Raw genomic sequence first — 24,675 nt, forward strand, 5'->3', positions numbered from 1 at the left:
CACACGCATGCAGAGGGAGACAGAAGGAGGAAAGAAAATTTAATCACCCCTCACATGGGAGTCCAGCAGAAATTAGGAGTGTCTAAGTGCAGGGTCACCCGCATGTGGGTGGGGGGGGGTCAGTCTTTGCTGCTTGCCCAGGAACCTTTCCCATGATCCAAGGCATAGAGAGAGACTGTGTACGCTCCAGCGTCATATCTGCGGGTGCTTAGATGCAACAAGCCTGGGCACTGGCATGGTCCACATCGCCACCATATCCTGCATCCCCGGTGTGGCCAGAGCAATGTTGCGAGGCAGCCTGAGGGGCCTCCTCAGAGCAGTGAGGTTTTCCGGTCCAATAGCACCAGGCAACCTTTCAGGTCCACCAGCAGCCACGGGTGTAGGGCTCGTCTCCAGACCCCGAGGCAGTAGAACACGAGGAAGATAACAGCCAAGGCAATGAGGAGCACCACTGTGGGGGAGCAGGGGCAGAGAGACAGGGAGCAAAGGTTAGATCCCTTGAACCCTAACCAGCGCAGAGTCAGCCCTGAGCACTGACGGGGTGGTCACAAAGCAATGACCAATCAAGCTAAACGGACAGTTAGGAGAGATAGAAACAGGCCAAGGTGATACAGGGGTCCCCACTCCCACCAGTTTCCCTAAAAATACAGTGAGAGATAGTCAGCAGTCCTCCCATCCCTCAGAGTGCAAGAAGTCCTGACTGGCTTACCGGCAGCTGCCACACCCCAACTAGCACTTCGATTTTGGGCTTGGCCTGTCATCTGGTCCCCAGGAGAAGTTGAGGAGCTGTTGAGAGATGGCGTGCTCCCTGGCGTGCTCCCTGGCGTGCTCCCTGGGACCTCCGTGGTCACTGTAGATGAGCCATTCCCAGCTGCATCAGCCTGATTCCCTGCAGCAAGTCCTGGGTTCAGAGGCAAGGAAAAAGGGGACTCAGCACCACTGCTATCCAGGCCCCCAGAGGAGGTAGGTGAAGGCAGAAACAAGTGGGGTTCAAGATCAGCGCCCCACAGGCACCCCCAGGCTGGTGTCTGAGGTTGTTCTCTTTAACTTCGTCCTTCCCACCCCAACCCCATGGTCTACCACAGCTCTGCTCGTCGCTGGCGTCGGGACAATCCCGGTGGCCGTCACAGAGCCACGTGTGAGGGATACAGACAGAGCCCTGCAGGCACCGCAGCTCCCCCATGGGGCAGGGTGGGAAAGTGCAGTTGAGCCGGCCCTGGTCCCCAGCAGGTGGGCAGTCTCTGATGTTGTCGCAAGAGCAGGGGTTGCTGGTGGGTGGTGAGCAGGAACCCTCCTGGGCACAAGGTTCAGGACCTGTTGTAAAAGGACAGGGTGAGGGTCAAGTCCCAAATGCCTACCCAAAGGGGATAAGCTTCTCAAAGTCCAGCCCTTTCATGCCCCGCCCCTTATGCACAGCCAACCCTGCACAACCCAGAGGCCACACCCTCTTCTTCATCCAAGTCCACCCCCTGTGGTACCTAATTAGAAGCCACACCCTCTCCAGAGACCACGCCCCCATATAGGCCACGCCCTGTCTTCAGAAGTCCTGCCCCTGACTATGGCCCGCCCAAGTGGTACTTAAGGTGAACTCCATCCCTTATCTAGAAAATCCACCCTGTGATACCTAGCTAGAAGCCCCGCCCTCCTCCAGAAGCCCCGCCCCTGAGATACCTAACTGATGCCCCATCCCAGGGATACCAGACTCGAAGTGTGACCACTCACTGCATGCCTCCTCATCGCTGCCATCAGGACAGTCTTCATCATCGTCACAGCGCCAGGTGAGGGGCACGCAGAAGCCATTGGAGCGGCACTGGAAACTGGAAGGCGAGCAGGAGCCTGCAAGATGAGGATGTAATAGCCCTGAAGCCAGAGCAGGGGCCATGGACTGCCATTGTGAGAGAGGCAGGCTATGTACCAGTTCCCAGGCACAACATGGCAGCTGCCATCCCTCAGAGCTTCGCCTAAGATGAGTCTCACCTAAGATCAGTCTCACTGACCTATTTCAGGGCGCCCTCATTTAAAAGATCCCAGGTGCTGGGGCTGGAGCAATAGTATACATGGAGTAGAGCACTTGTCTTCTGTGGGTGTACCTATTTAAGACCCTAGACCCACCCATTTCGGGGAGGGGTCTTGGAAACCGGATAGTAGGTGTAACCTTACCTGCTAGACCCTCCCATTCCTGGGAGGGGTCGGGGAAAAGGTAGATAAGGCTTGGACCAAGGGAATTCGGCCCTTTTTTGGCTTTTTGCCCTTTTGGCTCTTTGCCCGTTCTGCGCTGCTGGGCGCTCTGGCTTTTGGGTTTCTGTGTTCTGGTCTTTGACCAGCATGGAGCCCAAAGGGAAGATGGCTGAAAGGAGTTTAGATGCAGGGCCAAGAATAACTAGTGCTTAAAAGGTTATGAGATAGGCCACACACATGTGGTGAATAGGGCCTGAATAAAGATGATTCTTCCTGAAGCCTGCCTGTGAGTGAGTCTTGATTACGCCGATTACCTGGGCCTGGAATTCGCCAGCTGAATGGGGATGAAGCCACGTGGCTGGGGCCTAAGCACAAAGGCCTCCATCCACCGCCATCCAGCCCCATCGTTAATTATTTCATGCTACAGTCTTCCATGTTGCTGACCTGGGTTTCAGCCCCAACTCACCCCCATAGGATCCCCCAAGAATGGCAGGAATAGTCTGAGCCAGGAGTAAGCCCTGAGCACTGCCAAGTCTGGTCCCACAAAAAAAAATAAAAATAAAAAAATTCGGGCCTGGAGAGATAGCACAGAGGCGTTTGCCTTGCAAGCAGCCGATCCAGGACCAAAGGTGGTTGGTTAGAATCCCGGTGTCCCATATGGTCCCCCATGCCTGCCAGGAGCTATTTCTGAGTAGACAGCCAGGAGTAACCCCTGAGCACCGCCGGGTGTGGCCCAAAAACCAATAAATAAATAAATAAATAAATAAATAAATAAATAAATAAATAAATAAATAAATAAAATAAATTCTTGCCTCACAAAGGGAAACTGAGGCTCTGGGACAGCTTGGTCACCAATTCTCATTAATGGGGGCCAGTGAGGTGGCGCTAGAGATAAGGTGTCTGCCCTGCAAGCGCTAGCCAAGGAAGGGCCCCGGTTCGATCCCCACCGGCGTCCCATATGGTCCCCCAAGCCTGGGGCAATTTCTGAGCGCTTAGCCAGGAGTAACCCCTGTAACGGCTGTGACCCAAAAAACAAAAAAAAATTCTCATTAATGAAACAAGAACCCTATCTGGGGCCAGAGAAGATAGCATGAAGATAGGGAGTTCGCCTTGCATGCAGAAGGACAATGGTTCAAATCCTGGCATCCCATAAGGTCTCCCGCACCTGCCAGGAGTAATTTCTGAGCATAGAGCCAGGAGGAACGTTCAGAGACAGCCAGAGATCAAACCCTGATATGGAATTCAGCAGGACAAATCAGTCTGTGTGGCAAGAATACATAACCTAAGGCATTGACTAGCCCAGAGCCCTAAGAAATACCACAGTTTCCTATCAGGCATATATTCCAGGAAGCTTGAGATATCTTTGAAGCTTTACTCTCTTAAGGTAAAAATTGGTTCCTGTGTAAAGATAACATGTAAAGTTTAATTACAGGATGCACCCTGTAGAGACTGCCTGTAATGCTGGCTGTTCCATTTTGCTTCCTCTCCACCCCCTGTTTTAATCATGCTTAAAAGAGCCTGTACCCATTCAATAAAGCGAGACCTTGATAAGACACTTTACTTGGTCTCTGTCTCTTCTCCCCCCCCCCCCATTCCTTTTACAGCCTGGAACTCCTCTATACACCCACGGAATAACGGAGTCCTGCAGGACAGGACAAGGAACCCCTGAGCGCTGCCAGGTGTGACCCAAAAACCATAAATAAAAAAAAAGAAAAGAAAAGAAAAAAGAGCCCTAGCTGGTAACAGCCCTTAATTCATCTCCATTTGGACCCCAGTCACCCCTCAGACACCAGACAAATTCAAATCATTCTGCTGCCCACCCTCCTCCGATCACTACCAGTCCTGTCTCTTAACCCTCTTACCATCCAACCTCAAATGCCTCCTCTGGTCCCCCAAAAGATGGGATTCAAGGCTCGCCTCCTTCCATTCCCTCTCTTTCTAGCTCCCACCAGCTTCTCCAAAGAGCCTGCCCCTTTCTATCCTTGGCCCAGAGCATGCTGGCCTCCCCTCCACCTGGCACCCCAAAACTTCCTCTGTACCTTGGGATCTCAGCCTATTTCTGGGCTGGAGCAATAGTAAGTAGGTAGGGAGCTTGCCTTGCACGAAGCCAACTCAGCTTTGACTCCTGACATCACATACTGTTCCCCAATAGGGTGTTTGCCTTGTAGGCGGCTGACCCAGGATGGACTCATTCCAATACTCAGCATCCCTTAATGTCCCTGAGCCTGCCAGGAGCAATTTCTGAGCACAGAGCCAAAAGTAACTCCTGCGCACCTCCGGATGTAGCCCAAAATCCAAAATTTAAAAAAAAATTTTTTTAATGATTCCCCAAGCAGGAGTGATTCCTGAATGCAAAGCCAGAAGTATAATGCTTGAGGACTGCCAGGTGTGACCCAAGCACAAACAAATAATGATCAAAAAAAGCCCTGCCCTCTCTCCTGTGGCACCATGCCCTGGATTCCGATCGCTGTCTCCAGTCTCCAGTCAAGCCCCACCTTTCTGCAACATGCTTGTGAGGTTCAACTTCTAGTCATCTAGAAGTGAACTGAAAGGTTGAGCTGGAAACCTGCCTACAGAAAGCACAGGGTTCAATCCCCCAGCACCCACAAGGTTCTGGAAACACCCCTGGGGTGATCCAGAAAGGAAGTTCAAAAAGGCAGAAGATGGGCCAGAGATTGCAAAGGGTAGGGCATTTGCTTTATAAGCAGCCGACCCAGAATGGGTCTGGGTTCAATTCCCGGTATCCCATATATCCCCCAGAGCCTGCCAGGGGCGATTTATAAGTGCAAAGCCAGGAGTAACCCCTGAGCACCACCACCGGGTGTGGCCAAAAAATAAAAAGGCAGAAGTCAGAATCTGAGTTTGGGCCAGGAAGGAAGGGAGAGACCCTCAGGGCTTCCTTCTCAGCTAGGGAGGGCTGGCTGGTGGCCTACTATGACCTCAGTCAGGGCACCTCCATTCTATCTGTCTGCATATTTATTTTGGGAATACACCGCTATACCCAATGGTGTAGAGGTTTAACTTAGTCCTGGCTCTGTGCTCAGGGATCAGTGTTGGTGGGTTTGGGAGACCATAAGGGGTTTGAGGATAGAAACCAAGTCAGGCACTTGCAAGGCAAATAAATGCTCTACCAGCTGTAGTAATAAGCTCTGACATCTTTTTCATTTGGGTCATATCCTGCAGAGATATTGAGATATCAAGATTGTTTGGTACTGAGTCCTGCTTCCTTTTTAGGGGCTCTGGGGGAACTTGGGCCACACTCTCTGCTGTGCTCAGAGTTTATTCTTGGCTGTTTTTAATTGTTGTTGTTGTTGTTTGGAAGCTATATGCAGCGGTGCTCAGGGGTTATTCCTGACTCTGTGTTGAGAAATTACTCCTGGCAGGCTCACGGGGGGAACATATGGAGTGCCTGGGATCGAACCACCGTCAAACAAGCACCCCATCCGCTTTACTGTCGCTGCCATTATGCCTAGTTCTGTGCTGGGAATCACAATAAGGTGCTCCGAGCATTGCTGGGGATGGAACCAGGGTCAGCTGCTGGCAAAGCAACTCTTTCTGCCTCTTTAACTCAGAACCCGCTGCTTGCAACAACAATAACACACACACACACACACACACACACACACACAAGGCAAGACCAAGCCCCTTGGGGCTAGCATCTGAGAGGAGCAGAATAAGTGGAAAAGGGGTGAAGAGTCGATCCCACAGCATTTAAAATCTGGGCTAGCTGTGCTCACAGGAACACAGACACCACCACCCCCACCACCCCCAAAGTCACTTAAGCCAGGACGACCGCGTCTGATCTAAGCGCCAGAGCAGAAAAGTGGGGTGAACGGAAATGCACTGGGGTAACGGGGGCCTAGTGTTGTCTCAGATCAGAAGAACAGGTTTGAGGTCGGCCGCGAGTTTGGGAGGCGCGATGGTGCGGAAGGCGCCTCCGGGTGACCGGGTAGAGGTCGAACAAACAGACCCAAAGATCCTGCCAGCGCCCACGCCGGCCTGCAGAGAGGTGCCCGGTAATGGGGGTAGCCTAAAGGATCCAACACAGCAGAGCCAATAAGGGGTGCAAGGAGGCTGGAAGCTGGCCACGGACACCCCATAGGGCCGCCTCAACCGGGTCCTGCACCTCCAGAAAATGTAGAGCCTAGGAGGGCAGAGAGCTGCAGAAGCACCGCGCTCTGCAACGCCCAGGAGCACACAGCCATGTGCAAGGGGGCGTGTGCGTGACGGACGGGCGGCTCAGCCAATAGCGAGGCGCGGTCGGGCCGAGTGGGCGGGGCTTGCTACTCATCCCCGGGACGGGCGGCCCGCGCCGGGTGCACTCACTCACCTTGGGCCGCTTGCAGCGGCCCGGGTCCAGGCGGGAGCGGGTTGGGAGCGACATGTCGTCCGAGCTCAAAAGCGAGCAGCAGCCGCAGCGCCAGGCACAGAGCCGTTCCCAGGCGCGCTTCGCCCCGGGCCATCCACTCGCAATCGCACGTCCCACGCCGCGAGCCCCGAAGAGGGTCTGGCTGGAAACTCCTCGACGCATGCGCACGCAAGACCGGGGCTCCGGGTACCGTAAATGCTCCAATATAAGGACACTTCAATCAGCTTCATTTTTTTTTCCCAGTGTGACGAAGAATAACGCCAGATAAGGCTTCTTGGATGGTGGAAGTCAGAAATAACGGGAATGGGGTCCCAGGGCAGTGCCAGAAGTGCTTTATTAAGTGCAGAGTCAAGAATAGGAACCCTTGGGGCTGGAGAGATAGCATGGAGGTAAGGCGTTTGCCTTTCATGCAAGAGGTCATCGGTTCGAATCCCAGCGTCCCATATGGTCCCCCGTGCCTGCCAGGAGCAATTTCTGAGCATGGAGCCAGGAGGAACCCCTGAGCACTGCCGGGTGTGGCCCAAAAAACCACAAAAAAAAAAAAAAAGAATAGGAACCCTTGAGCATTGCCAGATGTGGGGGGCCAGTGAATTCCTGGAGATTCAAGAGCCACTCACTGAACTAGGCATTGCAAAGGGAGGGTGCTTGCACTGGACCAACCGGTATTTAGGCTCTGGTACCGCATTGGGGTTTCCCCGGAGCACAGCTGAGCATGATCCTTGACCCTGGAGCTAAGAATAAGCCCTCAGAACCGACGGATGTGGCACAAATCCTGCCCAAGCAATGCCTGATTATTATTTGTAAATGGGCTGCCCGTTTATTCCGTCTATTACGGCAGTTCTACCTCCACAAGCCACGCCCCTTCCCTTTCAGCTACTGGCGCACAAACCCCTTAAGCGTTTTATTTACTCAGAAAAAAACCTTATTGTTTTGTGTTGGCTTATTGTCTCCTATCCTTCTAGAATGCAAACTCCGGGCAAACGGGAAACTGCATTGCTCGTAGCTTTTCCGGCCTTTGCCACGTGGTAGGCAAAAGTTTTTGGTGAAATAAATGAAAATCAAATGATAGTACAGCAAGGTGGGTGATTGTCTTGCACGTGGGTGACCCGGGATGGATCCCAGGCATCCATCCCATAAGGTCAGTCTCCAGGGCCTGCCAGGAGTGATTCCTGAGTGCAGAGCCAGAAGCAACCCCTAACTGTAGACTGGTGTGCCTCAAAATACTGAGGAAAAGTGGAGGGAAAAAAATCCCTTCCTGAGTCCCCTCTGATTTAGAATGGGCCCAGCTAGCTTGCATCCTCCTTTTGTCCTTAGAGACCCCTTAGAAAAAAGTGAAGATTCTCTTTTCACTTTGCTTTGGGAATAACAGGTGAAAATGAAGGAAATCTCAGTATAGGTATGGTTACAATGGTTCCAACAGATTAGAAAAATTGCTTCTCCTGGTTATGTTTCCTTGTGCAGATCCTGCAAAACTTAACAACTTTCTTTCAATACAAAAATCAAGAATCTTTGTTGAACTAGGAGCTCTAGTCCAGTGTGGGGAGCTTTGCATGAAGCCAAACCAGGTTTGAATCTCTAGCACCCTATAAGGTCCCTAAAACACCAAAAGGAGTCATCCCAGAGCATAAAGCCAGGAGTTGGCCCTGAGGATCAGTAAGTGTGGCCTAAAGCAAAAAAATTGGTACCCAAGGAGTGGCTCAGCAGTCCCAAGCCCATCGATCAGGGTCTTTTTTTAAAACTTTATTTATTGATTGTTGGGCCACACCCAGTGGCACTCAGGGGTCATTCCTAGCTCTGCACTCAGAAATCGCCCCTGGCAGGCTGGGGGACCATAGGGACGCAGGGATAGAACCGGCCCCTCCCCAGTCAGCCACATGCAAGTCAAAAATGCCCTACCGCTGTGCTATCTCTCTGGCCAATTTATTTTTTTGTTTTGTTTTTTGGTGCTATGGGGTACTCCTGGCTCTGTGCTCAGAAAATACTCCTGACAGGCTCAGTGGACCATATGGAATGCCGGGGATCAAACCTGGGTCATTCACGTGCAAGGCAAATGCTCTATCCATTATGCTATCACTCTGACCCCCTCTTTTTTGCAAGCCTCCCAAAACAAAGCCTAGATAGAACCTGGGGTTTCCATAAAAAGGATTAATCAATTATTGGACAGTTACAGTCAAGGATGGAGCTCACTAGAGATCACTTGCCTCATCCCAGCAAGGCGACCAAAGAAAAACAAATACAAGCAGAAGTGATAGTAAAGCGCAATGCATTTGTCATAAATTAAGTCCCAGAAGGCAGCCAGGGAGGAGGAAGTGCTGAAGCGGAAGCCTAAGTCAGGTATGGCTGGTCTTTGGACAGTTCCCACTTCTTCATTGGAGGCGCTGGCGTCACAGGCCCCTTGGCAGAGCTAGAAAACACAAGCAAGGTTCGTTCATTAGTACTCGGTTCTGCTGCGTTTCTACAGGGCCAGGAGACTGGATGGGGGCAAACAGGAGCGAGGGCAAAGCTGGCAGAGAGAGGACTTCAGGTGACTGAGAGCCACTTCCTGTCCCAGCTTTGTACCCAACACTGGGTAGTGGAAAAGTTCCGGCAAGGTCTGGCATAATAGAGCCAAGTAAGTCAGAGTATAACTCTAAAAGTATGTGGTCACAAGCTCAAGTCCCCAAAATCCCACATGCCATGAGCAGGGCCATCTCCTGAAAGCTCTGCTATCTGTTAGCTTACTTCGTGGTACTCACCTCTCAGCTTGCTTGCCTGCCACCAGTGCCTTCTGTGTGGACATCACAACAGAGGGCGGCACAGATTCCCGACGGCCATCTCGAGTGCAGTAGTAATTGTTGGAGAATTTGTGGCTGGGGCCCACTGGGAGCTTGGGAGGAGGCTGAGTCCTGCGGGGAACGAACATCAGGAAAGAAATTCACCCTGGTCAGGCTGGAGCACAGGCACCCAGTCTCACTTGCTGAGCAAGAAGCTGGCTGAAGTACTCCAGGCTTGACTGGTGGTAAACGTGAAGTTGTGAGTTTGAATCCTATTGCAAGTACTAAGTATGTTCCATAGGGTTTTCTGTTCTCTGGGACTCACAACCAAATATGACAACCCCCTCAAATGTTATATGTGAGAACGAAAACCAAGCATATGTGTGAACTTCAATCAACACCAGGACAGAAAGGAGAAAAGAATCTTATTTTGTTTTGCTTTTGGCCACACCTGGGAGAACTCAGAGGTTACTCCTGGCTGTGCACTCAGAAATCGCTCCTGGCAGGCTCAGGGAACCATAAGGGATGCAGGAGATAGAACACGGTACGTGCAAGGTACGTGCAAGGCAAACGCTCTATCGCTGTGCTATCGCTCCAGCTGGAGAAAAAGAATCTTTAATGTTCAGCCCTCAGCTTAGTTCATTCTGAGGGGCTTTGTTCCCAAAGGCTTTGTTCACCAAAGAACCCTCCATGATGTTTCCTGTTATTGCAGGAACATTCAGGAGAGCCTTGAAGAGATCAAGGCTTCATACTCAAAAGAGCATCTGACCCTCCCAGCTCTTAGGTCTCAGCATTTCCTGCCTCTCCAGGCTGAGACTAAACAAACAAACCCTGAGAATTGACAAAGCAGCCTGACACTCCAAAGAGAAATGACAACTTCAAAAGACGAATTTCCTTGGAAAACAGAATAGTTTTTCAAGGCAGCAGGGATAGATAAAACAGTGGGCAGAACGCTTGCTTTTGCATGTGGCTGACCTGAATTCAATCCCTACCACCTCGGAGAGTGATAGAAAATACATCAGGGGCCAGAGAAATAGCATGGAGGTAGGGCGTTTGCCTTGCTGCAGGACGGTGGTTTGAATCCCGGCATCCCATATAGTCTCCGAGCCTGCCAGGAGCGATTTCTGAGCATAGAGCTAGAAGTAACCCCTAATCACTGCAGGGTGTGACGGAAATAGCAAAAATAAATAAACAAATCAGGAGTCAGGCCAATAAACTAAGACTAAATGAAATAAAAGCTCAACATCCTAGGCCTGTTGAGAACCTGGGTAAGATTTTTGGACCACTGCGTCTAATGGAATAAGTTTGTTTCGAAGGGCAGGAGTCTGACCAGTAAGCAGGGTCTGCTCACCGCTTGGCGATCTCCTGGTACCGCAGTTGCAGCTTGGCCTGCAAGTCGTGCTGTGAAAGGAGAGGAAAAAGAGGTCAGGACGTGCAGAGCACCCCAAGAGAAGAGGGGGAGAGGGAACCGGGCCAGCACAGGGAGTTGGAAGGGCAAAGGGAGACAGCCAGTGAAGACCAGAGATCTCGAGCCGAGAGGCGAAGAGAAACGATCAGAACAGATCTAAGAACCGGGGGTGGGGGAGGGGGGGACAAATCCGACCAAAGCGGGGTCCAGCCCCTGGAGATCTAGTGGCTGCAATCTAGATCTAGATTGCAATCTCCAATTGCAGGAGAGCTAAAGCCAACTTGCAGATCAGAGCCGAAGGTGGGGATCAGATCTGGGCACCCAGGCCTGCCAGCCCAGGCGGGAAGAAATTAACAAAATGGGGGTGCTGGGGTGCACGGGGCTCAGAGCCCACCCAAATGCATCCCTTGGCGCCTGCCCACACACACCCCGGACGCCCAGTTCCGCAGCATCCGAATCAGCCTGGTGGCGGACGCCATTTTCCGGCCTAGGTTGAAGGGCGCCGGTGACGTCACGGGGCGCGCGGGGGCCGCTGGGAAGGCCGCGAGCTCTCGCGAGAGCGAGAAGTGGGCGTGGCCGGAGCGCCGTATATAAGCGCGGGGCGGAGCACGTGACCCCTCTCCGCCAAGACAGCCGCCGCGCCGCCATCATGGACACCAGCCGCGTGCAGCCTATCAAGTTAGCCCGGGTAAGGCAAACAGGGCGCCCCGTGTTGGCTGGGGTGCCCCAGGTTCTTAGATCGGTGGGTAGGGGAACCGGTGATGTGGGTCTGACCCTTCGATTATTCCCCCCCGCAGGTCACCAAGGTGCTAGGCAGGACCGGATCGCAGGGACAGTGCACCCAGGTAAGTGGGTGGGGTGCCCTGGTATTTGGACCCCAATACTCAGCCCCTTTATGGAGGGTCTGCATCTTCCCAGCCCCAGAAACTCCGGATTTTCACCCCAGGCCGCCTTGCAACCGCATCTGAGCTCCATCGACTTCAGTGCTAGGCCTCTGATGGTTCCCTTTGGGCCCAACCCAGTGGGGTTTTTTTTGGGGGGGGGACCACATCTCTGATGGGGCTTAAGACTGACATTTTGGTTTCGGAATTATTAGCCCTTCTAGGGTTGAGGGGGGGACCCTAGGGGATGCCAGAGATCGAACCTGGCCCTGCGGACTTGGAAAGCAACGTGAACTCCGGGCCGCCTTGCAACTGCAAGTGAGCTCCATCGATCTCAGTGCTGGGGCTCTGATGGTCTGCTTTGGGCCCAACCCCTTTATTGGGCGGGGTCCACATCTCTGATGGTGCTTAGGACTGACAACTGGCTTCAGAATTAATTACTAGCCCTACTAGGGTTGGGGGACCCTAGGGGGTACCGGAGAGATAGCATGGAAGTAATGGCATTTGCCTCGCATGCAGAAGAAGGTCGGTGGTTCGAATCCCTGTGTCCCTATGATCCCCTGAGCCTGTCCTGAGCGCTGCTGGGTGTGACCCCAAAACAAAAAGCAACTTGAACTCCAGACCCCCAAGTCTTCTTCCCCTTGCTGAAGGGTCTGAATCTCCCACCCCCGAATTTTCACCCCAGGCCGCCTTGCAACTGCAAATGAACTCCATCGATCTCAGTGCTGGGGCTCTGATCTTCTGCTTTGGGCCCATCCTGGTTATTTTGGGGGGTGGGGACCACATCTCTGATGGTGCTTAGGATTAACAACTGGTTTCGGAATTACTAGCCCTACTAGGGTGGGCGGGGGGGGGGGGGACACTAGGGGATGCCGGAGATCGAACCTGGCTTTTTAGACTTGCAAAGCAGCGCGAACTTCAGGCCCCTAGTCATGGGCATAGCTGGGCAGACACTGGACCCGCCCCCTCGAGACGTTTCTTGGCCCAACTGTCTCCCAGCAAAGTAATTTTGCATCTTCATCCCCTGCCACCCTCCTGGAACCCATAGGTGCGCGTGGAATTCATGGACGACACGAGCCGCTCCATCATCCGCAACGTGAAAGGTCCCGTCCGAGAGGGTGATGTGCTGACCCTGCTGGAATCTGAGCGAGAGGCCAGGCGGCTGCGCTGAACTCGATTCAGGTGCTGGTGGGGTGTGTTCTGGGCAGAGGGCGTCAGATGGGTCTTGAGGGGGGGGCCTGATTGTCAGGATTTATTTCATGGCTTTGGTCTGTTTACAGGTCCCAGATGTTCTGCCTCGATGTTTTGTGCTCCCGTTGATGACCTGTCGTGTTAATAAACTGTTTCTACCACCAGGGAAAACTTCTGGCTTTTTTGTGGGTGCTTGTTTTGGAATACACCTGATAGGTGCACAGGCAGCCTTGTGCCTGAGACAAACCTTTTGTACTAGACAAGTGCCTTCCTCGCTGGACTATATCAGTTGGGCCCTGGATGGGCTTATTACTTTTAGTCTTCCTATCCATCTTTTGTGTGCTTGTGTGCATCCCTGGCACAAGAGAGCTGGTTAAAATACCTTTTTACTGACTTCCCTCACTCCTGGTCACTAAACCTTTAAGAACCAGAAGTGGGATTTTTTGGGGGTGGGTGGAGTAGTGGTGGTGTGGTGGGATCTGACACACCCTACAAGGCTTTATGTACTCCCCAAAACAAAACAAGCACTTGAAAGGTTTTATTAAGACAGTTGAGGGGGGTGGATAGGGGGTGCTTTCTCCACCCTATCTTTTGGGTCTCCAGATCCCGAGTGCCAGGCTGCTTCATTGCAACTGGGGATCTCCTCCCGGATCGCCTTGTCCTCCAGGCTCTGCCATAGGGGAGTCAGGTGGTGGCTGTGAAAGGTGGGGTGCAGTCAAGACCAGGGCTTGTGTGATGTCGGGCATGGGAATGCTTGGACTACTGGGGGGAGGGGTCACTGTAGACAGACGGAAGACTCTTATTGTGGGGGGGGTTAGAACTTGGATCTTACTCCTGTACACCCTCTCCCGTTTGTTTTTTTGTGGTTTTTTGTTCTTGGTTTGGGGGCCATACCAGGTAGCATTCAGGTTATTCCTGGCTCAGCACTCAGAAATTACTTCTGGGAGGCTATGGGGACCATATGGATGTTGCGTGGGAATTGAACCTGGATCTGTCCCAGGTCAGTTGTATGCAAGGCAAATGCATTACTGCTCTGCTGTTGCTCCATCCTCCCTACAAATTTTTTGGGTGGGGCCACACCTGGTAATGCTCAGGGGTTACTTCTGGCTCTACACTCAGGAATCACTCCTGGCAGGCACAGGGGACAGTCCTGAGTTGCAAGGCAAACGCCCTACCTCTGTGCTATCTCTCGAGACAGCCCCCCTTTTTGCATTTTTAGTAGTCCCATTCTCTGGGGCCGAAGAGATAGCATGACAGTAGGACATTTGCTTTGCATGCAGAAGTACGGTGGTTGGAATTCGGGTATCCTATATGGTCCCCCAAGGAGCAATTTCTAAGTGTAGAGCTAGAAGTAGCCCGAGCACTGCCAGGTGTGACTCGTCCACTCCCAAAATAATCCCATTCTCAATCTCCCATTCATCCTGGTGTGCAGTCACTGCTCCCTACAGCCTCACTGGTCATCGTGGTTGGGGTGGGGGGCAGGTTTCCTGATAAATGGGGCCTGTATGGCTTAGCTATTTGTGGTGGTTTTGTTTCAGTATTGACCAAATCCCAGCCACTCAATTTGCTGTCCAGAAGCCCCATTTCTCAGTGGTGAGTGCAGGAAAAGGAGGCTATGTCTAGGGCACTGTTGCCCCCGTTCCCCATGCACTTACCGACGGTCCCTGTTGGTGGGAGCTCAGATGCTCATGGAGCAGGGCAGCCACTTCATCCTGTTCAGCTTCCAGAGCAATGGCCAGGGCACTGGTACCCTCCTGAGGACCAGTGGGGAGCATGAGGCCGCTGGATCGAGACACATACACCCCCAGTTCCCCAGCCAACCTGAAGACCCCCTCAGGAAGTCTCACATTGTCGAGGAGGGTCGCGTCGCAGCCAGGCTGAGCCAGCAGTAAGCGGACCGTGTCCAGGCGGCCATACTCGCTGGCACACATGAGCGCAGTGGCCCCATCCAAGTCCTGTGCGTTCACATCGGCGCCGCTCTCCAGCAGGGCCGCTACCATGTCCTGGCGACCGTGGCTGATGGCCAGCATGAGCGCTGTCTGCCCGGTCTGGGAAGAGACCAAGGCATGAGGGTGCGAGCCACGGTATTAGCGGGCAGGGCCTGTGCCATGTACGTAGCCAGCTTGGATTCGATCTCCAGCATCCCGTAGGGTTCCCCCAACCACCAGGAGGGATCCTTGAGTGGATCCCTCAAAGTAATGGAGTGAGGAGCAGGCGCAGGGTGCGCCCTGGGGGTTGGAGGCACAGCAGAAAGGGTGTTTGCCAACCCTGGTTTGATCTCCAGCATCTCATAGGGTTCCCCGATCACCAGGAGGGATCCTTGAGTGCAGAGCCAGGTGTAGCTCCCCCTCAAAATAATGAAGTGGGGAGCAGGCACAGGTGGGCACTAAGGGTATAGCACAGCAGGGAGGGTGTTTGCCAACCTTGGTCTGATCTCATGCATCCCATAGCCCCCCACCACCAACACTACCGGGAGTGATCCCTAAGTGCAGAGCTAGGAGTCACCTGAGAGCCGCCAGGTGTGGCCCCAGAACTAAACCAAAAGAGGGCACAGCGCGCCCTTCTCACCTGGCTAGCCTTGGCATTCACATCACCCATGCTGAAGAGCCTTCGCACCACTGCCGCGTCCTCCTCGCGGCCCCCAGACGCCAGGGCAGAGAGCATGAGCGCCGAGTAGCCCGCACGATTCTGCCTGTCCACCTCACACACCCCTACAGCGGGAAATAGGCTAGTCAGCACCCCCCAGGCCCGCTCCCTTCACTCACATCCAGCACAACCGCGGTTGAGACAGTTGGGTCCGTTGTGCGGACAAGAGTTAATGAGACACCTGCCCGCCAGGGGGCACTCCAGTCCCACTCACCTGGGTGAAGTTCTCCCCTTTTTTGTTTGTTTGGTTGGTTGGTTTTTGGGTCACACCCGGCAGCGCTCGGGTTCCTCCTGGCTCTACACTCAGAAATCGCTCAGGGGACCATATGGGATGCCAAGATTCGAATCACTGTCCCTCAGCATGCAAGGCACACACCCTGCCTTCATGCTATCTCTCTAGCCACAAGTTATCCCATTTTTGGTTGATTGGTTGATTTTTGTTTGTTTGGGGAACCCATCCAGCCAGAGCTCGGGGTGACCCCTGGCTCTGCATTCAGGAATTACTCCTGGCAGTGCTCAGAAGACCTTTTGGGATCCCAAGTATTGAACCCAGGTCAGCTGCATGCAAAGCTAGCACCCTTTCCGCTTTCCTATGGTTCCAGTCCCCCATTTTCTGAGCCATGCAAGGCTTCCAGCTTCATGAGACTATGTGTCCCCCAGTACATGGAACAATACTGAGCAGGAACAAAGTGATGGAAAACCCCGCACAGATTTCTGTAGAAATAGTGGAGCAAGGAAGGTACATACTTTAAACATAGCCAACCCAACTGTGACCCCTGGACATCACATAAGGTTCATCCCCACACCCCGAGCCCTGCCAGGAGTGACCCCTGAGTGCAATCAGCTACCCTCAGAACACTGTCCCTGAGCACTGCCAGGTGTGGTCCAAAACCAAAAAAAAAAAAAAAAGAGAGAGAGAAGAGAGAGAGAGAGACCAGAAAGATAGCAGAGGGACCAGAAAGATAGCACAGTGGCAGGGCATTTGCCTTGCATGTGGCTGACCCAGGAGGGACCCAATTTGATTCCCAGCATTCCATATGGTCTCCAGCCTGCCAGGGGCGATTTCTGTGTGAGCAGAGCCAGGGGTGGCCCCAGAGCGCCACCGGGTGTGGCCCCAAAACCAACCAATCAATCAATAAATAAAGTTTAAAGAAAAAAGAGGAGCCAGAGGGATAGTACAGCAGTAGGGCATTTGCCTTGCATGTAGTTGACCCAGGGCAAACAGGGTTCGATCCCCCGTAATCCCCGATGGTCCCCCAAGCCAGGAGCGATTTATGAGCACATAGTCAGGAGTGACCCCTGAGCGCCACCGGGTATGGCCCAAAAACCAAAGAAAAAAGAAAACAAACTGACCTTGAAAATAGCAAGCCCGGGGCTGGAGAGATAGCATGGAGGTAAGGCGTTTGCCTTTCATGCAAGAGGTCATCGGTTCGAATCCCAGCGTCCCATATGGTCCCCCGTGCCTGCCAGGAGCAATTTCTGAGCATGGAGCCAGGAGTAACCCCTGAGCACTGCCGGGTGTGACCCAAAAACCACAAAAAAAAAAAAAAAGAAAGAAAATAGCAAGCCCAGTGCCCAAGAGGCTTAACTAAGAAAAGACAGGTGTGTGTCTTTTGAGGCTCAGAAAAGGGGGTTCAGAGGGTGAAGAGGAAAAGATGCAGAAGTCCAGTTGTCAGTGGAGCCAAGTGTTTTGTTGTTCTGTGTGTTTTGTGGATCTGTTTTGGGGTCACAGCTAACAATGCTCAGGTGTTACACCTGGCTCTGCATTCAGAAATTACTCCTGGCGGGTCTTGAGGGGAAACTATAGGATAATGGGAATCGAACCCCCATCAGCAGCGTTCGAGGCCAGTTCTGAACCTCTCTAATTCTATTTATCACTCCCGCCCCAAGTTGGGCCAAGTTCTACCTGCGTTACCGCAGCTGGCCACTAAGGGGCGACGCCTCCCCGTTGCAACGCCATGCGGGGCGCTGCAGAAGCAACTGCCTTAAAGTGGCCCATGGGTCTGGCAGGAGCAGTGGGGCAAGCGGTAGGGTATCCGCCTTGCACGTGCTAGCCTAGGACAAACCATGGTTCGATTCCCCGGCGTCCCATATGGTCTCCCAAGCCAGGAACGATTTCTGAGTGCATAGCCAGGAGTAGCCCCTGAGTGTCACCAGGTGTGACACAAAAACCAAAAAAGTAAAAAATAAAGTGTCCCTGGGCCCGGAGAGATAGCACAGCGGCGTTTGCCTTGCAAGCAGCCGATCCAGGACCAAAGGTGGTTGGTTCGAATCCCGGTGTCCCATATGGTCCCCCGTGCCTGCCAGGAGCTATTTCTGAGCAGACAGCCAGGAGTAACCCCTGAGCACCGCCGGGTGTGGCCCCAAAACCAAAACAAAACAAAAAAGTAAAAAATAAAGTGTCCCAAAGCAAAGTATCAGGGCAATGACACTGTCCACGCTGTCCACGAGGGACACTGCAAATCCCGAGGAAGGGACAGCCAGCGGGGCTCCCTCCCTGGCCCGCTTCTGCCTCTGCCTTGCCCACACCCCTTTTTTCAGCCCTCCACCCCGTGTCCAGCTAACCAGTGTCCAGCAGCAAGCTCGAGATGGCCAGGTTCCCGTGCGACACGCTGTAGTGAAGCGCCGTGTTGCCATTGCCGTCCGCCAGGTTCACCACATGTGCCAGAAGCTCGGGGCCCACACGGGCCACCGCACCCAGCACCCCAGCCACCGCCTCTGTCTGCGAGCGCCGCTGGCTGGACACGCGGAACCATTCCTGACCCACCAAGCGAGCAGCACCCTGCTGGGAAGGACAAAAAAAAGAAAGAAATCGCAAACAAGGGGACCAAAGCATGGCAGGTAGGGCATTTGCCTTGCATGCAGCTGACCGGGGTTCAATCCCCAGCATCCCATATGGTTCCCAAAGCCTGCCAGGAGGAATTTCTTTTTTTGTTTGTTTGTTTGTTTGTTTTTGGACCACACCCATTGATCAGGGGTTACTCCTGACTCTGCACTCAGAAATCGCTTCTGGCTTGGGGGGGGGTGGAACTATATGGGATGCCTGGGATCGAACCAAGGTCCGTCCTAAGCTAGTGCTTGCAAGGCAGATGCCTTAACGCAACTGGTCTGGCCCCTGCCAGGAGCAATTTCTGAGCACAGAGCCAGGAGTAAGCCCCGAGTGCAGTCGTGTGGATTCCCCCTCCAAAAAAAATTGCAAACAAATAAGTCAGCGAGGGGGGGTGGCCCTAGCCTAACCCAGGTTCCATCCTCAGCATCCCATAGGGTCCCCTGATCACTGCCAGGAATGACCTCTGAGTGCAGAACTTTGAGCATCGCTGGGTGTGCCCCCCAAAAAAAGACAAACAAAAATTCACACCCAAAAGAGTCAAGTGACTTAACCCCTGTGCTCTCTCTCCTGCCCATCCTGGTTTTCCAATACCAGCAAATCATTGAGCACTCCCCCAAAAAGGAACAAGATACAGAAGCTCCAGGAGAGACTACAAATCTACTGACAGGGCAGAGAGATAGTGCAGTGGGGAAGGTGCTGGCCTTGCACAAGGCTAACCCGGGTTCGATCTCCGCCATCCAAGACGGTCCCCGGAGCACGGGTCAGGAGTGATCCCTTAGTGCAGAGCCAGGTGTCAGCTCTGAGCATCGTCATGTGGGACCAACCAAAAATAAAGAAAAAAAGACAGGGGCTGGAGAGAGCATGGAGGTAGGGCATTTGCCTTGCATGCAGAAGGACGGTGGTTCGAATTCTGGCATCCCATATGGTCCCCGGAGCCTGCCGGGAGTGATTTCTGAGCGTAGAGCCAGGAGGAACCCCTGAGCACTGCTGGGTGTGACCCCAAAAAACAAAAAAGAATAAAGAAAAAGACAGAGAAGAAGCTTGTTTTGGAGGGGAAGCGATCAAGAGTAGACCTTGGATGAAAAAGGTGGGCCCCATCCTGGGGCAGAGACCACCACCCTCTAGGAAAGGTTGAAGGTTAGTTGAAATCTTCCACCAAATCCCACACTTGCTAAGAGACCCGAGGGAGGGAGGGAGGGAGGGAACCCCCAATGCCACCCAAGGGCGTTGTCCAGGCACTCACGCCGCCATCGCGGGAGCCCCATCGGGGCCGGCTCAGTTGTCGCTGCAGCGCCACACAGGCCTCTCGCAGCCTAGGGCTCAGCTCGCACCTACTGGGCCAGCAGGGAGGTGGGGAGAGAGGAGGAAGCCACTCAGTGGGGTTTGCAAAGGGGTTCCCCCACTGTTCCCCATTCTGGGCTTCTGGTGCCTGGACTCACTTCACAGCCTCAGTGGGTTGGGACTCAGCCCCGGGAGCGGATTGGGGCTCAGCCCCAGGAGCCGGCTGGGGTTCAGGGGTGCCTGCATCGCATCCTCCGCCACCCTCATCCCCAGAGCCTGAAGAGCTGCTTCTAGGGGCCTCAGGGCCGCCTTCTTCGCTGTCACTTTCGCTCTCCTCCTCTTCTTCTTCTTCTTCTTCACTGGATGAGCTTTCATACCTGGATGGAGGCGGGGACCCCTAAGTCTTTTGCTTGTGGGAGCATTTTGATTTGCCTTTTTGGGGAGAAGGTTCTGGATCACAAAGGCGGTGTTCAGGGGTTCCTCCTGGCTCTGGGCTCAGAAATCACTCCTGGCAGGCTCAGGGGCCATAGGGAATGCCGGGGATCCAATTCGGGTTGGATGCATGCAAAGCAAAAGCCCTACCCTACCCACTGTGTTGTCTCTTCAGCCCCCTGTGGGTGCGTTTTGGAATGCTACCAGGTGGTCCCTATGGCTTTATGCCCCAGACCCCCCCCCAAATTCTCCTCCTTGGACACTGAAGCTTGCTAAGTTTCCAGGGGCAGTGCGCTCACTCTCCATTGAGGACGCCCACAAACTGCAGGCTCTTGGGGCCCGCCGAGCTGGACGGGGCGCCAGCTGTACCGTCTCTCTTCTTCATGATGGACTTGAGAGGGCCTGGCGGGGATGGGATGGGAGAAGGACGCTCAAGTTCCAGGGCAGACAGATGTCAACCGAGCGAGGCCGGAGCCCCCCGGGGAGCCAACACTCACCCGGAGGCGCCGCCGCGGCCCGGTCCCCTTGGGGGGTGTCCACGGGGGGCTCGGTCTGCGTGGCCTTCTCCACGCAAACCCACGGGGTCTGCGTGGCGGCCTCGCGGGACTGCGACCCCACATCCTCGGCCGCCTCCTCCTGGGCGGCCTCCCGGGCGGCCTGGAGCTCCTGCAGGCGTCCCCGGAGCAGCTCGTTCACCCCGCGTTGGTGCTCCAGGCTGGCGCGCAGCAGCTCCAGCTCGCGTTCGGCGCCGGCCGGTAGCCCCAGCAACGCCTCGGTCACCCACGCGTCCGCCTCGACGGTGTCGGGCGCCGCCTCCACACCGATCTCCCGCGTTCCCCACGCCGTCCCGGCCTGGGTGGCCGCTTCTTGGCGCTCGGGCACGGCCTGGACGGCCGCTGCTCTTCCCGGGGATGCCCGCGCCGACGAGGTCCCGTCCGCCCCGTCGATGCGCCCCGCGGGCGGCGAGACATCGGCACCATCGGCACCCCGGGAGCTGGCCCGGGAGTAGCCGCCGCCGCCGCCGCGCTCCGAGGACGTGGCCAGGCGCTCGGTGAGTCGCCGGAGCTGGGCGAGCTTGTCCGGGCGCGCGTCGGGGGCCTCCAGCAACCGCGCCTTCTCCGCGCGCAACGCCCGCACCTCCTCGCGCAGCTCGGGCAGCGCGCGGGCCTGGGCTTCGAGCTCGCGCAGGTGGCGCAGCGCCTGGGCCATCTGCTCGCGCACCTGCTGCAGCTGGACGGGGCCGGGGGCGGGGCCTGCGTCGGGGGCGGGGCTAGTCGCGCGGGACCCGCCCCCTCGGCCGTCTGCTCGGGCCGACTGCGCCAGGGGCGGCTGGGCGTGACCTGCGTCGGGGGCGGGGCCTGTGTCGGGGGCGGGGCTGGCCGCGCGAGACCCGCCCGCTCGGGCCAGCTGCAGCTGGACGAGGCCCGGCGATGGAGGGGCGGGGCCTGATTCTGGGGCGGGGCTAGCCGCGCGGGACCCGCCCCCTCGGGCCACCTGTTGCCGCTGGGCGGGGCCTGCGTCGGGGACGTGACAGCCCGCGCCCTCCTGCGCCTGCGCCAACTCCAGCCGCCGGCTGGTCTCCTGCAGCGTGAGTTCGACGCGCGGGTTGCGCATCGGGGTCCGGGGGGACAGCGGGGTGCGCAGGGACCCCGAGGGTGCGCCGGGAGACAGGGCGCCGGATGCCCCCACGCCCCCTCCGCCCCCGTCGTCACTGGCCAAGGACTCGCTGGACGTCCAGGCTCCCGGGCTGCGCACCCCTGCCAGGCCGGCCCGGGGTCCCGCGCGGGGTCGGCGCGCCGGCGAGGGTCCCGGGGTGCGGCGGACGATCGGGCCCCGCTCCAGCTCCTCCACGTATTTGAGGAAATCCAGGTCCAGGTGGAAGCCGTAGGGCGTCTCCACGGAGTAGGGCGAGCTCGGGCTGCGGGCACCCCCAGTGGGACCCGGGCACAGGCGAGGGCCCCCTAAGTCTGGGGGGCATGGGGAGCCGTTAGGGGGCTGCAGAGCTTCCCCCCAAATCGCGCACCCAAAAAGCCAGCCGGGCGCTTGCGCTGGCAAACCAACAGCTCAGCTATGCCAAGCGCGCTTCCTGGCATCCCGACCCGCCTCCTGCCTAAGACGGTTAAATAAACACCATTCCAGAGGGTTCTTAGGGCACGAACAAGATGAAAAGTAAGTGGCTGGGGCAGGGCTGGGGTTCCCTTCCGGGCAGCTTTCCCGCAGGGGTGGGGTAGGGAGAGGTTTAGAAGTTTGGACCTGGCTCCGGGGTGGGCGCTTGCGACAGACCGGGGTTCGATCCCTGGTAGTTTATATATTGGGTCCCCTAAATGCCACCAGGAATAATCCCGGAGTACCGCCGGGTGTGACCCAAAAATGTAATGATGATGATGATGGTAAGTAAAGGTCCATAAAAGTAATGATAATAAGGAAGAGAAGGAAGGAGGAGGAGGAGGAAGGAAGAAGAAAAGGAGGAGGAGGAAGGAAGAAGGAGGAGGAGGAGAAGGAAGAGGAGGAAGGAAGCGGAGGAAGAAGGAGGAGGAGAAGGAAGGAAGAAGGATGGAGAAGAAAGAAGGAGGAGGAGAAGGAAGGAAGAAGGAGGAAGGAGGAGGAGGAAGGAAGAAGGATGAAGGAGAAGGAGGAGAAGGAAGTGGAGGAAGGAGGAGAAGAGGAGAAGGAAGGAAGAAGGATGAAGAAGAAAGAAGGAGGAGAAGGAGGAGGAGAAGGAGGAGGAGAAGGAAGGAAGAAGGATGAAGAGGAGAAGGAGGAGGAGGAAGAAGGAAGAGGAAGAAGGAGGAGGAGAAGGAGGAAGGATGAAGAAGAAGAAGGAGGAGAGGGAGAAAGAGGAGGAGAAGGAGGAGAGGAGGTGGAGGAGGAGAAGGAAGGAAGAAGGATGAGGAAGAAGGAAGAGGAGAAGGATGAAGGAGGAAGAAGAAGCAAAGGTTTAGGATTGATAGATGTATAAAGAAATGCGGAGAAGCAGAGATGGGCCAGAACAGGGAGGGACTGGGGTTCTTTGCTACTTGTAATTGGTCAGGGCAGAGGCCTAGATCATGAACTAGCCACTGGGCATTAAGGAAGAGCCCTAAGCCCCTGTCTTCCTTTCCTCCACCCATCCCCTGTCCCCCTCAAACACATACATGCATACTCCAATGCCTGGTGTGGGTATGTGTTGGGATTTTTTTGTTGTTGCTTTTGGGGTTTTTCTTTGCACACTCACCAGGCAGGTTCTGATTCAGAGCAAACTTGGCCATGTTTTCTGCTGTCACCACCAGGCACACCCTGAAAAACAAAAACAGAGAATAAAAGTGGAGACTGGCAGCCCTCCCGCTGTGCCTTAGGGGACACCTAAGCACATAGCAGAAGGGCCAGAGCGATAGTACTGAGAGCAGGGAGAATGTTTGCCTTGCACGCGGCAGACCCGGGTTCAATCCATGGCATCCCATAGGTCCCTGAGCACTGCCAGGAGGAACCCCTGAGCACTGCCAGGTGTGGCACAAAAATCAAACAAAAAAGATTTTTCAGAGAGGCAGAGTGATGTAACAGTGGGTAGGGCATTTGCCTTGCATGTGGGGCAGGGCATGAAGCTGACCCAGGTTTGATCTCTGGCATCCCATATGGTCCTCCAAGCCTACCAGGAGTAATTTCCCAGTGTGGAGCCAGAAGTAACCTCTGAGCGCTGCCAGGTATGGCCCCAATATAAAAATATAGATATATATTAATATATTTTCTGGGGGTGAAACCAAATTCATTGGTACTCAGGGGCCACTCCTGGTGGTACATATGGGATCATATGTGGTGCCAAGATTCAAACCATTATATCAGTTGAAACCAAGACAAGTCCCTTCACCTCTATACTGTCTCCAGCCTCCCTTTTTTAAGTTTTTCTGGGTTTGATCTCCTGCATTCCATATAGTCCCCTGAGCCTGCCAGGAGCAATATCTAAGTGCAGAGCCAGGAAAATTCCCTGTGTGCTGCTGGGTGTGGCCCAAAAATCAAAGTTAAAAAAAAGAGGTTTTATTTTTTAATTTCAGGGAGCAAGTCAGGTCTCATGCATGCAAGGTATGCACTTTACCACTGACTCATATCCCTGGCTTCAAAATAATTTGTTTTCCAAGCTGGAGCACTATGCGCTCTCTCACGCTCTCTCGCTCTCTCTCTCTTTCTCTCTCTCTCTCTTTCTCTCTCTCTCTCTCTCTCTCTCTCTCACACACACACACACACACACACACACACACACACACACCAGGGCTTATTCATGGCTCTGCACTCAGAAATCACTCCTGTCAGGTTCAGGGGACCAACCATATGGGATGTCAGGGATCAAACCTTAAGCCTGTCCCAGGTCAGACTCATGCAAGGCAAATTACTGCTGTGCTATCACACCAGCCTCCTAAGTAAACGTCTTTTAAAAAACTATTTTGCGGGGCCGGAGAGATAGCATGGAGGCAAGGCATTTGCCTTTCATGCAGAAGGACATCTGCATATGTCCTGCATACCCGGCATCCCACAGGGTCCCCTGTGCCTGCCAAGAGCTATTTCTGAGCATGGAGCCAGGAGTAACCCCTGAGCACTGCCAGGTGTGACCCAAAAACCAAAAAAATATATATATTTTGCATGAGATTCAGCAATGGAGGCTCAGCAAGAAAGGCATGAGAGCAGAGAGAGAGCAGAGACAGCATGGATGTAGAAGCTGGTTAGCTTAGAAGCCA

General features: G+C 54.6%; 4 protein-coding genes and 1 long non-coding RNA gene across 6 annotated transcripts in view; 1 reads left to right on the forward strand and 4 right to left on the reverse strand.

Annotated features, from left to right (window-relative positions):
- Positions 1-56: 56 nt before the first annotated feature.
- Positions 57-812, reverse strand: LOC126031205 (uncharacterized). The gene is made up of 2 exons (XR_007503253.1): positions 710-812; positions 57-451 (listed from the first exon to the last, which is right to left on the reverse strand). It is a non-coding gene; the product is annotated as an uncharacterized LOC126031205 (long non-coding RNA).
- Positions 813-6,681, reverse strand: CD320 (CD320 molecule; the record flags this gene model as incomplete). The annotated part of the gene is made up of 4 exons (XM_049788287.1): positions 6,509-6,681; positions 1,723-1,836; positions 1,081-1,314; positions 813-901 (listed from the first exon to the last, which is right to left on the reverse strand). Coding segments are annotated over exons 1-4 (570 nt in total), but the record flags the coding sequence as incomplete, so codon positions are not given.
- A 2,112-nt stretch (positions 6,682-8,793) lies between these two features.
- The window catches only part of NDUFA7 (NADH:ubiquinone oxidoreductase subunit A7), a 32,837-nt gene continuing 16,955 nt past the window's right edge, over positions 8,794-24,675 (reverse strand). Inside the window, exons 2-5 of one of the 2 annotated variants that reach the window (XM_049789477.1) lie at positions 11,137-11,170; positions 10,652-10,701; positions 9,283-9,432; positions 8,794-8,951 (exon numbers count right to left, since the gene is read on the reverse strand). In XM_049789477.1, coding sequence (XP_049645434.1) covers positions 8,873-8,951; positions 9,283-9,432; positions 10,652-10,701; positions 11,137-11,160 — 303 coding nt within the window. In that variant the 5' untranslated portion in view covers positions 11,161-11,170 and the 3' untranslated portion in view covers positions 8,794-8,872. Of the gene's footprint in view, positions 8,952-9,282; positions 9,433-10,651; positions 10,702-11,136; positions 11,250-24,675 lie in introns of those variants that run through there. The other variant, XM_049789476.1, reaches the window with a different exon arrangement.
- RPS28 (ribosomal protein S28) lies at positions 11,327-12,951 on the forward strand. Its single transcript, XM_049789481.1, has 4 exons — positions 11,327-11,396; positions 11,506-11,553; positions 12,638-12,771; positions 12,870-12,951. Exons 1-3 carry the CDS (start codon positions 11,358-11,360, stop codon positions 12,758-12,760), a joined length of 210 nt encoding a protein of 69 aa, XP_049645438.1. The 5' UTR covers positions 11,327-11,357; the 3' UTR covers positions 12,761-12,771; positions 12,870-12,951.
- KANK3 (KN motif and ankyrin repeat domains 3) lies at positions 13,306-23,239 on the reverse strand. Its single transcript, XM_049789485.1, has 11 exons — positions 23,184-23,239; positions 21,502-21,936; positions 20,467-21,273; positions 20,269-20,371; positions 19,696-19,914; positions 19,500-19,590; positions 17,992-18,208; positions 15,349-15,491; positions 14,628-14,828; positions 14,436-14,534; positions 13,306-13,475 (listed from the first exon to the last, which is right to left on the reverse strand). The coding sequence occupies exons 1-11, from the start codon at positions 23,215-23,217 to the stop codon at positions 13,404-13,406; spliced, it is 2,421 nt and encodes an 806-aa protein (XP_049645442.1). The 5' UTR covers positions 23,218-23,239; the 3' UTR covers positions 13,306-13,403.

The sequence above is a fragment of the Suncus etruscus genome, chromosome 15 (genome assembly GCF_024139225.1).
Source record: "Suncus etruscus isolate mSunEtr1 chromosome 15, mSunEtr1.pri.cur, whole genome shotgun sequence".
Lineage (NCBI taxonomy): Eukaryota > Metazoa > Chordata > Mammalia > Eulipotyphla > Soricidae > Suncus > Suncus etruscus.

Excerpts from the sequence above, each read along its gene's own strand:
- RPS28 (XM_049789481.1), top strand. The coding sequence starts at position 11,358 with ATGGACACCAGCCGCGTGCAGCCTATCAAGTTAGCCCGG. Across the intron at positions 11,397-11,505 it reads AGCCTATCAAGTTAGCCCGG|GTCACCAAGGTGCTAGGCAG; the intron begins GTAAGGCAAACA and ends TCCCCCCCGCAG. Across the intron at positions 11,554-12,637 it reads CGCAGGGACAGTGCACCCAG|GTGCGCGTGGAATTCATGGA; the intron begins GTAAGTGGGTGG and ends TGGAACCCATAG.
- KANK3 (XM_049789485.1), bottom strand. The coding sequence starts at position 23,217 with ATGGCCAAGTTTGCTCTGAATCAGAACCTGCCTG. Across the intron at positions 21,937-23,183 it reads TCTGAATCAGAACCTGCCTG|ACTTAGGGGGCCCTCGCCTG; the intron begins GTGAGTGTGCAA and ends CATGCCCCCCAG. Across the intron at positions 14,829-15,348 it reads TGAATGCCAAGGCTAGCCAG|ACCGGGCAGACAGCGCTCAT; the intron begins GTGAGAAGGGCG and ends GTCTCTTCCCAG.